This window comes from Orbicella faveolata, unplaced genomic scaffold (genome assembly GCF_042242905.1).
Source record: "Orbicella faveolata isolate gen_17 unplaced genomic scaffold, um_ofav_v1 contig_47, whole genome shotgun sequence".
Lineage (NCBI taxonomy): Eukaryota > Metazoa > Cnidaria > Anthozoa > Scleractinia > Merulinidae > Orbicella > Orbicella faveolata.
Window position 1 is genome coordinate 25,277,893 of NW_028301577.1, and position 17,400 is coordinate 25,295,292.

General features: G+C 37.6%; 1 protein-coding gene across 1 annotated transcript in view; it reads left to right on the forward strand.

Moving 5' to 3' along the window:
• The window catches only part of LOC110052004 (eukaryotic translation initiation factor 3 subunit C-like), a 30,187-nt gene extending 13,143 nt beyond the window's left edge, over positions 1-17,044 (forward strand). Inside the window, exons 14-29 of the mRNA XM_089278918.1 lie at positions 430-529; positions 1,610-1,728; positions 2,419-2,542; positions 4,072-4,114; positions 4,911-5,179; positions 6,291-6,416; positions 7,191-7,256; positions 8,013-8,100; positions 8,414-8,497; positions 9,113-9,210; positions 10,285-10,334; positions 10,472-10,537; positions 14,296-14,383; positions 15,182-15,274; positions 15,548-15,626; positions 15,914-17,044. Of these exons, the coding sequence (XP_089135044.1) occupies positions 430-529; positions 1,610-1,728; positions 2,419-2,542; positions 4,072-4,114; positions 4,911-5,179; positions 6,291-6,416; positions 7,191-7,256; positions 8,013-8,100; positions 8,414-8,497; positions 9,113-9,210; positions 10,285-10,334; positions 10,472-10,537; positions 14,296-14,383; positions 15,182-15,274; positions 15,548-15,626; positions 15,914-16,068 (1,648 nt within the window). The 3' untranslated portion in view covers positions 16,069-17,044. The remainder of the gene's footprint in view (positions 1-429; positions 530-1,609; positions 1,729-2,418; positions 2,543-4,071; positions 4,115-4,910; positions 5,180-6,290; positions 6,417-7,190; positions 7,257-8,012; positions 8,101-8,413; positions 8,498-9,112; positions 9,211-10,284; positions 10,335-10,471; positions 10,538-14,295; positions 14,384-15,181; positions 15,275-15,547; positions 15,627-15,913) is intronic.
• Positions 17,045-17,400: the final 356 nt, after the last annotated feature.

Sequence of the window (17,400 nt, forward strand, 5' to 3'; positions counted from 1 at the left end):
GACTAATAAATAAGGCTGTAACAATATATCAAACTATCGCTGAATTGCGATATTAATGCTGCGATAGCGATGGATTGATAGTGAAAATGAAACATCAATAACTATTGCGATAGTGTAGCAAACTATCAATGGTTTCGACTTTTGTGTTTTGGGTCATTTGAATTGAAAATCATTGAATCTGTCCCAGATACACAACCAAACGTAATGAGCCCTATTTGATTTTCTGTTTTAGATAACACCATCTTGTGGCTAAAAATTGAAGTATTGGAACTATTGTTTTCAATCCAGTTTATGTTTTTTTTTTTTCATGATTTGTTGAACGTCTGTCATTAAATTATGATTGATGGCAGTGAAAAATGCAAGGTTTAGAACTTCAGAGTTTGCATATTAATGTTGAGTAATCCTGAATGAACCTGTTGTGATTTGCAGATGTTTGAAGCAGATTGATGAACTGATAAATATTCTCATTGAAAATCAAGACACAGTGACTGTTGGAGAGAACATCTCTGAAGAGTCAGAGAACGTAGATGTAAGATTTGTGGACTCCTTTTTTCTTAGGGGGTATTTACACAATACCAGCATGACTTACATTCTGTTATGAGATGAAAAAGTCATACTGTGTTTACATAATTAAGGCATCTTTATGGCAGTGTGAGTTTTAACTGCCACACAAAAAAATTGATGACACTTCAAAGGATATCCCAGTAGAACAGTTATGCTATGTTTACATGAGACATGAGTAAATTTTCATATCAGAATGAAAATGTCACTCCATTCCAACAGGAATTGGGGTGAAATCACACAGGTATGATTCACTCCGGTATGACAGTTTGTGTTGGTATCATGTAAACGAATACTGAACCACAAGAGGGATGTGGATTGAACTTGTACCAAAATGAAAGTCGCCCTGGTATAATGTACACACACCCTTATTAAGAGTGGTTTGGTTCGTACACAACCACTTTCTTTGAAACTTAAACGGCATAAAACAGTTGATCCTACATGTAATAGGCACAAGTTTGAAGTGTCTTTTAGGAATATTGTGCTGGCTGATTGTTGAAATTTGTCATTCTTAAATTTCCTTATCATATTGCAAAAAATTAACAACTGCATTGCTAAATGGAGGTTGTGTCCCTGAGACATCCAGGAGCTTCCACTGTTGGAAGCCAGCTCCTAGACGAAGACTGCTCCCATGGCTGGCAAATCCTGGCAACTGAACCCCCACCCGGAAGGGGAGACAGGCACCTGTCACACTGAATTAATAGTGGAAAGAGGGAGGGAAGGGACGGGGAATTCTTCAAGACATGCTCCCATGCAAAACAATACTCACTGTAAACGCTATCACTGTGAAGGCTGCCAACACAAGTCTCAGTCGGGAGCGCATAGAGTCCTGGTGCATGCACATATCAAAACACTGCTGACAACTATGGGAACTCAGATGCTCTTTGTTGTTAACTCTGTTAAATTACATTAACTGCATTCAATGCCATCAATAATTGGATAGAAAGATTTTTAAATAAGTTTCTTTGCATTTTCTTGATAGAGATGTTCTCATAACCTCATTTAGTCTTTTTAAGCGTAATTCTTTAGTATGTGATGATTCCTTTAGCATTTGGATCAACCCTTGAAAGTACGAGGCTGTCCCCTGATTACTGTTGAGCGTATGGATGATGAATTCACAAAAATGCTTCAAGGATGTGACTGCCATTCCACTGAATATGTGACAAGGTATCTAACTAATTATCTTCCAATATTCAGAGTCAACAGCATCCATAATTTTTATTTTCGTGTGAGAAACTTGATTTTGAGAGTTTTGACCAACTTGGGAGGTATTTTGAGATTTACACTTGGGGTAGTTGGGACAAGCAGGGTTGTAACAAAATGTTCTCATTGGTGGTTTTGTTGGTGTAGGCAGATTTTTTTTTTTCCCTAAAAAATCACAAAAATCGGGGTTGCCACAGGTCATGAAATGGTCAGGGAAATAATTCTTCAAGGTCAGGGAAAAGTCAGGGAATTTTATTTTGAGTCAGGGAAAATTGAAATAATTTCACATGGCTGTTTTAATACCTTTGAAGGCTAGAGGAAACATTCGGGGTCATTGTAATCTCAGCGATATTTTTCCTTTATGAAGAGGGAAAATTTGTTGCAAACTTATCAGTCTTAATGAACGAGTAGAAAGGATGGCTGTAAGTTGAGGTCAGAAGCCACTACTAATTTACATGTGACATTTTTTATTTATTTGGTGAGGGAAATTGTTTAATTTTTATGAGGGAAAAGTCAGGGAATTTTTAAAAGTGATGTCTGTGACAACCATGAAAATAGCCCAACAGCTTGTCTGGCCGAGATGGTGAAGTAGTTGGTAATTTTTGCTGGTTGACAATCCTGTAATAATCATTATTTTTGCTTTCTCTTATTTAGACTGAGGGATGAAGAAATAGTTTGTGAACTCATTACAAAGTTACAAAGCTACCTGGAAGTAAATGGGTCACGATCAGAAATCTGCAGAGTTTACTTGCGCCACATTGAGCATCTTTACTACAAGGTTTGTATTGTAAACTTAAAGGAATTCCTAAATGGGAGGTGTAGTGGCCTAAGGATAAGTGGGCTGGACTGCAGGGCCGGGTTGCTCAAAGCCCGATTAAGCTAACCCAGGATTAGCGAGAATCTTGATTTGAGTTTTGTAACTTTTTGGTGGGGTTTTCTGTTTATACTGTTTGTCCTTCAGTTTTGAGCTTGACTAACCTCAAACTACACAAAACATAAGCAGTAAAAACAGTTTTATGCAAGAAAAATGAATACTTCGGTTAACTTTTAATCCTGGGTTAGCATTAAGGTTTCTCAAAACAGTTTCCAGCAGTTAGATTTGGATGGGTCATTCTAACCACTCTTTATCAGTGAATGCTACAATCATGAAATAATTACTGGTTAACACAATTATTGGTTAACACATTGTTATCATTTTTGTGACACAATAGGTTACCATAGCAATCGTGTGACCTGCTAAAAACACCCTTAATTACAGCTTTAGGGGCTTATAATTTAAAAATGGCACGGTAAAATTTTTTTATATTATTGAATTGTAATGAGCACAATAAGACGAAACTTTTGGCAAAGTTTTAAAAATATCTGTTCATGGGGTTCAGAGCCACCTTAAATTTTTGAAAGTTTAAGGGGGCTCTGAACCCTATGTACAGAATTTTTTTTAAACTTTGCTAAAAGTTGCGTCTTATCGTGCTGATTAAAATTTGATAATATAAAATAATTTCACCGTGTTGTTTTTGATCTGGTTGTTGTGCAAGACATGTTTTTCTCTTGGGGCCTGTCTTCACCGTACAAGGTGGGTGGGGAACCCTTTACTGGACTATAATCCCATCTAGGGGGACATAGAAATACCTCTAGCTTTGCCTTAAGACAATTTTGACCTGATGGGTTCAAAGTCTCACTTGCAGACTTTACCCCTTATGCACATTTGATTTGATACTATATCTAGAGCAGTTTTCAATTAAAGGGGTGCGTGGAATTAAGCTCTAAGTGACTTCTGGAAAATTTTGAGGCAACCAGGATTGAAATACCTACCAGCAATTTTCATAGTTTACTATGGCTTTGCCTAAAAGGAACTATCTACCAATAAATTATCATTACAAGTTCTTTTTGGACAGTGATGAAGACAAGAGTAAACTGCAACCATGGCTTGGAGGTATTTCAATGCTGGTTACCTCAAAGTTTTCCGAAACTCACCCAGGGCTTTATTCCATTTACCCCTTCAATTGAGTTTCAGAAACCAAACCAGAGAAATTACTGCAGGCAACCACAGATTAAGAGCACAGACAATTCAATGAACCAATCAAAGTAAATACACATAGCTTGACGCATAGTGGGATGAAAAAGTTGCTTGAGTTTAAGCCAATTATGTGGTGTAGTAATGCAAAGCCAATAATTATTAATATATGACACTCAAGCAAATACTGCCGGGCTTCTGACTGGCCATACGATAAGTACCTGGGATGAAAAGTACATGTACTTGCGAAGTGCTTTACATAGAATAAATTATGACTGTCATTCTGTTTCTAGATTGATGCTGAGCTTATAAATGATGAGGAAAACAAGGAAACTGGTTAGTACCATGTGCAAGTTATCCTTGGGTACTTTTCTGTTGTTTCTTTGTTTTTGGACGGGGGGGGGGGGGGGGGTTGTGTGTGGATTGTGAGTTGCAGTGTGTTTTGTGAAATCATTTCAAGGGTTTACTTTGCAGGCACATCTGAAGAAATTTTTAACTCACAAATAAATGTATCAAAGGAAAGGAAAGGTGCAAAATATTGTAATGCTTGCTGTCAATGACTATCAGGGCTGTGCTCCAGAAGTGCCTGGGTGCCACAGGTTACTAACTTTACCTCAGGGTGACTGGAAAAACTTACATTTGTCATATACTGTAAGCGTAAGTGCTGGGCACCTAGAGTTCATGGTTAGCAACCTCAGTTGGGCCCCTCATAATTTTTCCTAGACCAGAGCCATGGACTATAGTGAAGGGGGGACCAACTTTAAGTTTTTGGAGCTAAACTTATCACAGGGTTCATATGGGTCCTGGAAAACCTGGAAAGTCCTGGAATTTTATTGTGGCATTTTCCAGGACTGGAAAGTCCTGGAAAAGGGCTACTGGTCCTGGAAAGTTCTGGAAATCTGTTAAACTCAAGTAAAAAAATATGAGATGTATGGCAGACAGTAAGGAGAATTAACATTAAGATAATGGGAGTGAAAGGGTTAATGTGAATTTTAGAGTCGTGGAAAAATCAATCTGAGTCCTGGAAAGGTCCTGGAAAAGTCCTGGAAATTTGTTTCTGAAAAAGGCTACGAACCCTGTTATCATAGTACATCAATGTACTCAGTAATTAATTTGGTCCTTATTTATGCAGAAGCAGATAAGGACTCAACAGAGGGTGAGAAAACAGAAACGGAACAACCAGCTGAAAAACAAAAGAAAGAAGGACCCAGTTCGTCCGAGAAGGTAGATAAGATGTGCAAGTTCATCTACTCACGCGACACTTCAGACCGTATCCGAACTAGAGCCATGCTCTGTCACGTGTATCACCATGCTCTACATGATCGCTGGTTCGAGGCTCGTGATCTGATGCTCATGTCACATTTACAGGAGACCATCCAACATTCTGACATTCCAACGCAGGTTTGTGTAACAACATTTTGGCTACCCTTTGATTGATATTGGACTACTTTTGAAATAAATAATAATATTTAGAGAGGAAGCCTCATCAGTCCAAGCTGGGTTTCATGTAGATGATCCTCTATCATGATTGAATTGGAAATTGGAAATGTTGAGAGTGGGAGAACCAGGAGAAAATCCCTCAGAGTAAGCATATGACAGTGGGCCAGAATTGAACCTGGGCCACATTGGTGGGAGGGGAGCACTCTCACCACTACGCCAACCCTGATCCCCATTTCAAATGGGCAATCAAAATGGAAGAACCATTGGAAGTAGCATTGTCAAATGCCACACTAACCTGAAAAATGGCATCTCTGTCTCCAAAAGGTCTTGCAATTTAGCTTAGAAACCATTGACAATTTGCCAAAAAATTGTCATAAATTAATCAAAAGAGATAATTAAGTGACACTGGTACAGTGTATATTTTAATTCTCAGCTTACTTGAACTAGAAACTTATATCTCATTGCATCCATATGTTTTCCACAAGCTTAGTATTTGTGGTTACTGAGCTGAGTTTTACACATGTGGTAGATAAAGCAGTAGAAGAAGTGATATCAGACTAGTCTTGTGTTAAGACTATCCGGTGTTCACACTGCCGCATGTTTCATGAGAGTTGGCCACAGTCAATATTTTTGTCTTTAGCCTTAGTAAATGAAACATACAATGTAGAATTTCTTGCCCAGTATTGTAATAAAAGCAACTCATACAGTCATTTATTTGTTTGCTTTTCTCTTTCACTGTTGTTCTTAGGATTTTTTTGCAGTAAATATATTTTATTCTCTTTCTCTTGTTTTCTGTATTTACTTTGTTCAATTAATTACCATACTCTTGAAGATACCTGCATTTATTAGCTAATTTAGCATTTAAAATTTTAGGAAAATTTAGGAGCTCTTCTCTTTTGTCACAAGTGTGAAATGTTATATGAATTCCATATATTTTTAATTTGTTAATTTATTAATACATTTCTTAATGCCGTTGCTGAGAATTTGATACATGTAGTTCATCAATACAAAATCAACTATTTGACAATTGTCTTTATTCTCTGATGATCTGTGTTGTTTTTGCACCATCCAGATTCTCTACAACAGGACCATGGTACAACTTGGCCTGTGTGCCTTCAGGCATGGCATGATCAAGGATGCCCACAATGCACTGCATGATGTCCAGTCAAGTGGAAGAGCTAAAGAGCTTCTTGCGCAGGTCTGTGTGATATAATGCCTGTTTAGTAAATGGCCACAACAATTGCTGAACAGACAGATACCAGTAATATTATGAGTTATTATATGGCTAGCTCCATGAGTGGACAAGATGAACCAAATTCTGTGCTTTGATTGGTTACCCAAGCGGGCAAGATGGGGCTATCTTGCCCACTGGGGACTACCTGCCGTGTCCTGCAAGAAAATTTCCCTGAAAGCCATACAGTAAATCCTTTATTGTCTAAGCTTGTTTGATCAAGCTGGCTGGATATTGGCCTTGTTCTGTTTTTTCAAATTTATGACCTTCACTCCGTCTCAGGCCATAAACACATGAAATAAGAACTTGGCCAATATCCAGCCATCTTGACTTCACGCTCAGTCAATAACCTGTATTTGTTATCCAACTGCAGCAAATGCCATCCAAGTAACAGTACAAATATTCAGCGATTTTGTTATTTGTACAGTAGAAAACCTGTTTGCCATACAGGTCAGCGAATGTACACAAAACTGTTACACTCTCCCCCTTTCATTGATGAATTTATTGACTACAGCAGTTGGATAACAAATCTCTTATTAGATGTTTTGGTGTGTAGTATCGCTTTATATTTTTATTTGATGTTTGTATTTTGACAAGCCCATAGGGCTCGTCAAAATACAGCACAACTCATAAAAATATACAGCAATGCTACACACCAAAACATCTCATAAGATATCTATTTCTAACAGAGCACAACATCATTCTAAAAATTGCAGTACATTTTTTGAAATTGCTTTTTAGGGTTTAATGCAGCAGAGACAGTATGAGAGAACCCCAGAACAAGAAAAGATTGAGAAGAGAAGACAGGTATTGTAACCAGAATAATTTCTGTTAGCAGATGGATGGACCTCCTGGAATAGAAGGTGGTGAAGGGGTTTGTTGGGGGGGGGGGAGGCATGGATAAAATGAAATGGTGATCACATTCATGGAGATCTAAAAAAAAATGCTGCTTACATTTTTATTGTAGTTCAGCAAATGCTCTGTGAGGTAAATGTTTATGATTGGTCAATCTGAGTGGTCTTGTTCTTCTACAATGGTCATACAGTGTATGTTCTGCGAGCAAGTCATGCTTGAATGCTATGTTGTCACTGTTTTGTTACTTAGTGTTACTGTTTTGAGAAGTAATGTGTGTAAAAAGGTGAAGTCTGCATATGAACTAAGTAGCCCATCAGACCATAGCTTGTTCTCCAGTTTCTGTAGCGTAAAGAGACTAGGAGTGTTTCTGCTCCCCCCTGGACAGGATATTAGTCCATCAAAGGAATACCCCGCAACATTAAATTTTTCGGTACCCATTTATACACCTGGGTGGAGAGAGGAACTCTGAGAGTGAAGTGTCTTACCCAAGAACACAACACAATTTCTCCAGCCAGAGCTTGAACCCAGACCACTCAATCCGAGAACAAGCGCAGTAACCATGAGGCCACTGTGCCTTCCTATTATGTGTAGTGATGTGAAACCAGTTTTGTCCCTGGTACTTATCCTCTTTTTAAAGGAGGTAGTTACTTGAATGATTCAATAGTGTCCCTTTTGATCCCCGTCATTGTTGTTTTATCTGAATTCCAGGTTCCATTCCACATGCATATAAACCTTGAGCTGTTGGAGTGTGTCTATCTTACTTCAGCAATGTTAATGGAAATCCCTTGGATGGCCGGTATGTGTTCAAAACAAAACATTCCAATTATTGTTATGTGTAAGTCCAACAATTTAGGGGCAAGCAGGTGGAACACCCCCCAGAGAATAAAAATGTAGACGTACTAATCTATTTCCTGCATTGTGGGATAGATTTACTAGACAAACAAAGTGATTGTGGCCCTATCAGCCCTCTTACTAAATCTGGCTTTATCAGGAAGATCTTTTCTGTTTTTTGTTTAAAGTTTAGTGTATTATATTATATCAGCTCTACACTGCATGAGGAAGGACTTGCAAGTCTAGTATAACTTTTCTACTTTTTTTTTTTTTTTCAGCCCATGCGTATGACTACAGACCACGTATTTTTAGCAAGAGTTTCCACTATCAGTTACGACAAAGTGAAAAGCAAACGTTAGTTGGTTAGTACATGAAGCTGTTTTTCCTTGACTTGTAAATATGCAGGCCATTTTCTTAAAGGGACAAGGTTTTGTCACTACAGGAAACAGTTGGGATAAATGTTTTCCCTTGATGTCACTGTATGACAAGTGTAATAAATAAATTGAAGTCTTGTTCTTTTATTTTGGAGAACATGTCATGCTTATGTTTGTTGAAAATTAATTCTCAGACTCATTTTAATGAATTTTAAAGTAGAAATAATTCATCAAGTTTAAACAAAGGAAATCATGACGGTGGTGGTGTTTGGATATCTGATCTTAATTAGCATAGATTTTCATGATTTCATTTTTTTTGTTTTCTCCTTAGTTTTAGTTTCGATTGAGAAGATATATCAAACACTTAAGACAGTATTTGACCAAATTTTTAAACACCCTGAACTTTGTCAAAAATACTCCACTACGTGTCCTATTTTCCACTCTCTTCTCAGTGTTTGGAAATGTGTTCAAACATGGTCTTTTGTGTTTGATATATTATGAAAAAGATACTTTGTTCCTGTTGGTAAGTTGTTGGATGTTTGGCAGTCTATTTTCATGGTATTTAACAGGCCACTGACTTATATCCTTATGGATTAATCCCAGGTCCTCCAGAGAGTATGCGTGAACATGTAGTAGCTGCATCCAAAGCCATGAAGAAGGGAGACTGGAAACAATGCAAGGACTACATATTAGCGGTCAAGGTAACATGAAACTTTTGGAACTATGTCCACTTAAAACCAACCTTCTCCTAAAAAAACTAATTATTGGTCGGGAAAGAATGCAGGATTATCTCGAATATGACAGATGTTTTTTTCTAACTATTAAAACATTAACTGAAGGAGTGCATGGAATAAAGCCCCTAACTGACTTTTGGAAAATTTTGAGACAACCAGGATTGAAATACCTACCAGCAATTTTCACAGTTTACTCTGGCCTTGCCTAAAAAGAACTAGTTATAAATTATCATTGTTGTTGTTTGTTGGTTGTTTGGCTGCCTGGATTGCTTGGTGAATGTTAGATTATCTTTCTTTCTAATAATAATAATAATAACAACAACAACAACAACAACAACAACAACAATAATAATAATAATAATATCTATAACAAAATTCTTGATCATGATTGGTTCTCCACCCACCTATTTGTCACGTAACTGGCACGCAACCACCTGGGTGTCCAATTACAGGTATGCAATTTGAACTTTTTGTAATTGGATACCTGTAATTGGATACCACAGGATTTGCACATCAATTACGCATGCTTCAATGGCTTCCTTTGCAATGCTTCCTAAAGTTTTCAAAACTTATGAAAAGCGCTACAGATGTGTTCGCTCAAAAGAATTAATCAAGAGACATTTTTAATTCCGAAATTTGTTATAGATACAATTGCATGTAATTGGTAATTGGACTTTGTACCATACAATTTGGAAGAAATCGTGCTCGTAATTTCAAATCAGCCTTGCGCTTCATGCTTGTCCGATTTTGACATTACTTGGGTGAGTTTTCCCTGAATTGTACTCCACTTGGTCCAATTACTGTTAATAATAATAATAATAATAATAATAATAATAATAATAATGACAATGATAATAATCGAATATTTACCCAGGATAACCTTTCAGTACAAAGTACCGTTATCAACGGGGTCCTGCTGACTAAGAATTAAAAAACTAATAAATAAGAATTATTGAGATGATAATTACAGTATATATAAAATAAGATACATATTAAGGCAAAAATACACCAAGTTAAAAACCGTTCTCTGTGGCATGATAGGTATGGAAATTGTTTCGCCAAACAGAGCAAGTACAAGAAATGTTGACAAGGTAATGTCTGTTTTTAGCTTCTGCTTTTAGGTCTCAATATAAAAAATTGGATGTATGATCAAGTGCATAGTAGATACTGTATGAAAGTGACATCAATCATCAATAATGTGAAATTGGCTTTTCTTTTTTTCTCACAGGAAAATTCAAGAGGAAAGCCTGAGAACATATTTGTTCACATATAACAGCGTGTATGACTCATTGAGGTACTTAAACATTCAGAGGAACGGGGAAATGTAGCAATGCATAGAATGTTTACAATACACACTACCTCATTTGGAAAAACTTGTGCATGATATTCTTGATGAAAATCTCTTTTAATTGTTATGCCTGACTTTCACTTGGTAATGTCAAAATCAAAATTAGCATTCCTTCTTGAAAACATCCTGTTTGCTTTATTTCGCTCTGAATATCACTCATAAAGGTGTATTTCTTTGGATCATCCTTTATTTTATTTTTTACTCTCTGCTAGCTAGCCCTGGATTTTGCCCTCTTTCCTCAACCATGCACAGCACTTCTACTCAAGATCACATCACACCATTTCATGCTACTTCTACCGATATTTAGGGACAGACCATTATATTTTTGTTGAGTTGGGGTTGGGCAATTTTGGGGGGCATGACATTTCTTTCTCACCTTTAAGCTGTGCATGATTTTTTTAGTCAGGCAATAGTTTGTGCAAGAATTGTTTTAATGTCTAAATCCAAATAAAAATAATAGAAAGAATTTCCTTAATTTTTTTTTCCCCATGGCTCCCCTTACAAGATTTTTCTGCAGCAGTTTTTACTGTGCAGGAATTTTTTATTGGAAATTGCCCAACCAACCCCTTCCCCCTCCAGAAAATGATGGGCCATCCTTTAGGAGTTTAGAATAATGTTTCCCACAAGGTGAGTATGTTTTGTTACTGAGCCCAGTGTTACAGGCGTGGTAGATAAACCTTTAGTTATCCACCTTGTGTGGACATTACTGCATATTTTGTCAGATTTGACCAGAGTGTTACGAGTATCGTTGTAGAGCAGGGTTGTTTCCAGACAGAACTCAGCATCGCTGGTAACAGCAACAAAGTAATTTATTTCCGTAAGGTAACTTCATGAATTTACAGCACTAAGCTTCTTCAAATTTGAATCAATCTCTCTTACAGCAGAAACTCTCGCTCTAACATACATGAGGCTTAAAGTGCACCTAACCCCAAAAATTTTTTTTCGCTAGAACGAATCTACTTATTATTTGAAATAGTTCTGCGAAAAAATTTTTGGATTCCGTTAAATCCTCGATTTTCTGTGCCACAGCGAAATCTCGAAAATAGCTCCAAAACACCGCCATTTTGTTTCACGACCGAGTTTGAGGAGAATGGGTCCAGCGGCTCTTGTGACGTCTACCCAGGAAGGTTGGATATCTCATTTCCTCTCATCTCCTTCAGGATGGTGCAATACACATTCGAAAAGTGCGCAGAAACGCCTTCCAGAGGTGCTATCGGCTGTTGCAACAACATTCCAGATTTAAAGAAAGGTATACTGTACAATTTACTGGCGATGATCGGCTAATGGTGCAATAAAGACGTAAACAATGGTTGATTTTGTCGAACCGAAACAAGCGAACTGAATCTGTGAGAACCATTGAAGAACTCTCACTGGAATTTGTTCCGCAGACTTTCGAACGCTGTTTTCATAAATTTTCTGCTTAAAGCTAACCAGCAATTTGTAGAAATACCACCGACAACCTATATCTTCCAATCCCACAGTATTTATAACATAACCAGCAAAGTTGTGTGATCCGGTCATGATCAAGAAGCGTTATACTGATACGTAAATAGATCGCAACTGTACGCCGCTAACCAACACTTATTTCTCTTTCGATTTAGATGAAAGTCGAAGATTAATCCTCTAGAATTACATGATAACAAAATTGTTAGACTCACAGAGTTTTTCGAAGGTTTGGAAATCAGCAGTGTGACAAAGATTCTGTGCAATAGCGTCGAAAATATGACAGCGTAACATTATCTGCGGACCGCTTAGGGAACACATCCTTTTCGCTTATCCGACGAATTTCACTGCAAACTTTGAGAACAATTTACATTGGTTATTTGGAGTTACGACTTGAAACGTGTGACAATGTGAAATCGGTAATTGTATGAAATGTTTCCTTCCGCCTTGCCTCCCGCAGCTTCAAAAATACAGGTCCAGACAATACGATTTTCAATTGATCGAAGCCAATGTTTTGGAGGTCATCAGGTCTCGAAAACTGCAACACACACGTCGCTCTTATAAATATGAAGCATTCAACTGAAAGTAAAACACAAACTGGATTTAACAGAACCTTGACAAAATACATTCTCAGTAAGGACAAATGTAAACGGGCTATAAACACGCGTGGGAATCTTATATTTAGTTGACGAAATTACCATCCAAAGCAGTCCTTGAGTTTTCTTTCCTGCTGTTCGTTTGCCTGCTCCTCCACTTCGTATCTAGCTTTCCATTCCTAATATACAAGCAGCTCGTCCGCAAAGACGTCTTCCCCGTCGTCGCTTGAAATATTGCAAATTGCTCTCAAAGCTCTAAGCAGTGAGTTCACAGTTGTCGAACGTGCTCGATCGAAGTTTATTTCGGAGCCTTCCGAATCGAAACTTAACTCTGACTCCAGTGACGAAAAAGAAATGATTCTGAGACACAACTTGGACGTTTTAGTTCCAAAATACATCGGAACGATTAGTTTTGCATTCTATTTTCTCGAGCAAATACAGTGAGTTGACTGAGGCGCTATTGTGTTTGGTTCCTGGGTAGACGTCATCAGGTACCGCCGCCCCAGACTCCCTAAAACGCGGTCGTGAAACACTTAATCGCGACTTTGAAAGGGCATAGAAAATCGAGGATTCAACCAAATTCAAAAATTTCTTCGCCCAAATGCTTCAAATAAAGTCTAGATTTGTTTTAGCGAAAAAAAAATTTGGGGGTAAGGTGCACTTTGAAGTTCCAGAAACTTCTATTACAAGCTAAATTAAGTAGTTTGACACAGTTTCTAATCTGAGTAATTACATAAGGATCAGAATGTTCTAGAATGTTCTCATACAAATTGGTCATGGCTGGATGACTTCCAGCTCTAGATTGTTCTAAAACTAGACTTAGGCAATTTTTCGTAACACAGAGGAAGACAAACTTGATCATGGTCATAGTAAAGAAACCTACAGAATACATAGGTTAAGCAGCAGTATCTTTTGAGGAAATCAGTCAGAATTAGCAATCTTTATCATAATAAAGGGGATATACAAGGTGACTGGATTGAAAGATGGTTTGACAAGTTCAAATTCCTGCTGTGGTTTGATGTAAGACAGCATCAGTTCTTTCTTGAGAACTTTTTATCTGCAGAAAAATAATTGTCATGAAATCTTTTCAAGTCAGGAGCAATGCTGTTTAATGTTACATCATAACAGGAAAATAAAAAGCCCATTTCTATGAGGAAAATAAGCCATGGCTTACACAAGCTGCAGCTTACATAAGTCATGCACTTACCATATGAACAGTACCAGTTCGCATCTTTCGTAAGCCACGGCTTGTGTAACACAAGGGTTTTGAGCTCTTCATGGCTTATATAAGATGGGAAACACTATAAAAATGGTATCACTCCTTGTTTGGGGCTTAATTAAGATGCAACCTCACACTGCGCAAGCCCAATTTTTTCCCACTTGCATGACAGCTGGCATAATTCTGCGATTGCTATGACAACCAGCACAAAAGCAAGGCATTAGTCATGAATAAGCCAGAAATCATTTATAGGAGCACTTCACATCTTATATAATATCCGCTAGTATAAATGGTCCAGTTCACGTCTTATGTAAGCTGCAGCTTGTGGAAGCCGTGGTTTATTTTTCTGGTATAAATGGCCAGTTATCCAACCATCTTTATCCGTTCTTTTTGTGATTGGTGTGCCAGTGTCAGCTCAAGTATGTATTTGTTGTCTTTACTTGTAGTTTGTATACGTTGGCTGAAATGTTTGATTTGCCTCCATCTGTGGTGCACAGCACTATCAGCAAAATGATCATCAACGAAGAGCTGCAGGTTTGTGATATTGTTTCTTTTTCAATTATTATTATTATTATTATTATTACTATTATTATTATCATATGGCTTGTTCTTGTATCTGATATAACAGGCACTCTGATTGGCTAATCGTAGGACATTATTTTCCTGTAATGCCCACGAGAATTACCTTGACCTTACCGTATAGACCTCGCTATTGCTTGGTCAATACTGCAAGGTCTCAGTCTGAGATTTTCCCATAAAGATCTCACTCTCAGATAATAAGTAGTTATTATTATTATTTTCACAGTCAAACAGTTTAAGTAATTTGTATCTAAAAATTAATCTTGACATCTGCGTAGAGAAAGCCACACATGTAAGGCTCACCGCTTGGGATCAGGGTCTGAACCCCATGTCCTCTAATCTTGCTTAGAGCCCTGTGCGATAACCATTTAAGGTTTTGCAGTCCACCACTTAACTGCAAATTTTACTAAGATGTCAGAGAATTGTAATAAAGAACAATTTCCCTCTGTGTCTAACTTTAAAATAAGATTATTGTGCTTCAAAGCTGGAGTTTAAATGGAATTCACCAAAGAAAATCAAAACAGGTTTCTGGAGAATTATTATACAACCATGGTATCAGTGGAATTCTGACATTTAACATACACCAACAGTCTTCACAAGCCCTGAGTTTTGGCTAGCAATGTCACTGATCATATGCTGGTAAGGGCAGGCTCATATCATAACTATTAAAAATTAGTTGTTTTAATTAAATTTGTTGAGTGGTCATTAAGAATTCAAATTTCAACTCTAAGCAAGGTTGTGTTCTCACTCCAGGCCTCTTGGGATGAGCCAACTCAGACAGTTGTAATGCACCGAGGAGCCGAGCCTTCTCTCCTTCAGAGCTTGGCGCTGCAATTAGCTGATAAGGTAAAATCTTAAATACTGTAGCCTATTAGCCAGGTGTTTCATTAAGGGTTGGGCACCAGCAAATTGACCAGCTGTGAAGACTATTTTGACCTGCTGGTTTGATCACCGAGTGGAAAGTTTTTCTTATAAAGAATTTCAGATCAAATAGTTTTGCCCACCTGTGAAAACCAGTTGCCCTCCTGTTGAAAACATTAATGAAACCCCTGCTATTAGCTTTTCAACCTACAGCTTATCAAACAACTTTAATACAGAGTGTTTACGACTTGTTTTCAGGTCAGCACTTTGGTAGAAAACAATGAGCGTATTTATGACACAAGACATGGAGGATTTGTTCAGTTCAAGGACAGACAAGGTATGAACTGCTTAGAGTACTTCTTTTCCTCTTGGGAAAACTTTTACAGGTGTCTCTCACACTAAGTCTACATATAGTGCTTAATGTTTGATTATTTTGCCTGTGAACAGTTTGCTAGTGTGACAAAAGGCCTGAGAAATGCAAGACCCCTTTCTGGGCCAGTGTTATTTCCAGTTAAATCGAGACTGTTAGTGCAAAAGGCATAACCCGTATTACTCAATGAGTATTTTAGGAAGCCTTTTTAATTTTTTAATTGCTTGACTTACCCACTCTCTACTAATTTCCAGGTCAAGGCCGCTATCGTCGACAAAATCAGCAACATTATGATCGACAAGACAGGCCAGAAAAACAGGACAGGCAAGATCGGTACAACTGGCAGGAGAGATATGGGCGCCAGTATGACCGGCCTTACCAACAGCCACAGACACAATCATCTTATTAATCTAAAGACAATATGCATAATTTAATCAAGGAACATGGCAACACTTGTTATGGCCTGTCTGTGATTCAAGCTGATACTGTCCTTGTTAGCAAATGTGATGAATTTGAGTACACATTAACTAAAATGAACAATGGAATTCTAATTTCTTGATTCAGTTAGGCAGACAAAAATTATTTTGGAAATTTAAAGCTTGAAAAACTGTAAGTGGCAATGCAGTACATTAAATAATATGAACCTAAGGTTTTGTTTTATCGCTACTAAGTGAACAGTTTTTTTGTACAACACCCTTTTTGTTACAGATACAGATCTTTGTTTGTCAAAACAAGGTATTATTTCAAGATGTCATGCTAAATTTATCAGCAGAACAGAACCTGGCCTGCGAAGCAAGCATTGCCATGCGAGAAGCTTTTTCCATATTCTGGCTGTGCACAAATTGGAGTGGGAGCAAAAATCTTTGAAGAAGCAGGGGTTGGTCTTCTCCATCAATATTTTCACTCCCACTCCAATTTGTTTGTGGCCAGAATGTAGACAAAGGCCTTCGTATGGGAGCGCTTGCTGTGCAGACTATCTTGGACAAAACACCATAGTCTCACAGCTGCATCTCTTTAAACAGCAAGTATAAATGGGTCCTGATGAACTAGTGCTGGGGTAACCCCATTTAGGACTATCATCGCATCTAAGATTTGGGGTAGAACTACTCCTACTTGCTTCATGCTACAGAAATTAAAATAGCACCAGCCATGTGGACCACTAGGCTTGAACGTGGATTACACCTTTCTTAAAATTTGAGTGTGATAAAAGGCTTTTTGTTTCAAGTAATTTAATCAACAGATTTAATAAACTTAGGATTTGAGAAATTGGGACTCCACTAAAGTAGAGTATACTGTTTTATTGTTTGGCATTTACTTTCAAAATCTTCAAATGTGTAAACATATTGTAAGTGAATAAAGCTGAGCGATGCCAGTGATAAACTGTAGCTGATGAAGTTATTTTATTCTCCCAATATCTCTTTTATGTTAGACACTGACTATGATATTTCCTCTATTTCCTCTCCACAGCACTCTTTAAGTATTTAGTGTCAGAGTTGCTGTGTATTTTAAGGCTGGTTTTCACTACTGACGGAGTCAGAGTCATAGTTGGAGTCCTGAGAGCGCTAGTGACCAAGTGAAAATTGAAAATCAGAGTCATAAGCAGAGTCATAAGCTTGATGGAATTAGAGTCTTAAGAATCATTTTTTAGTGCAGAGTGCACTATTGGGATGGTTTAGGGGTTGACTTTGCTAAAGCACTATTGCAATAAGGCACTATGGAAATAAGGTGTAAACTTTAACGT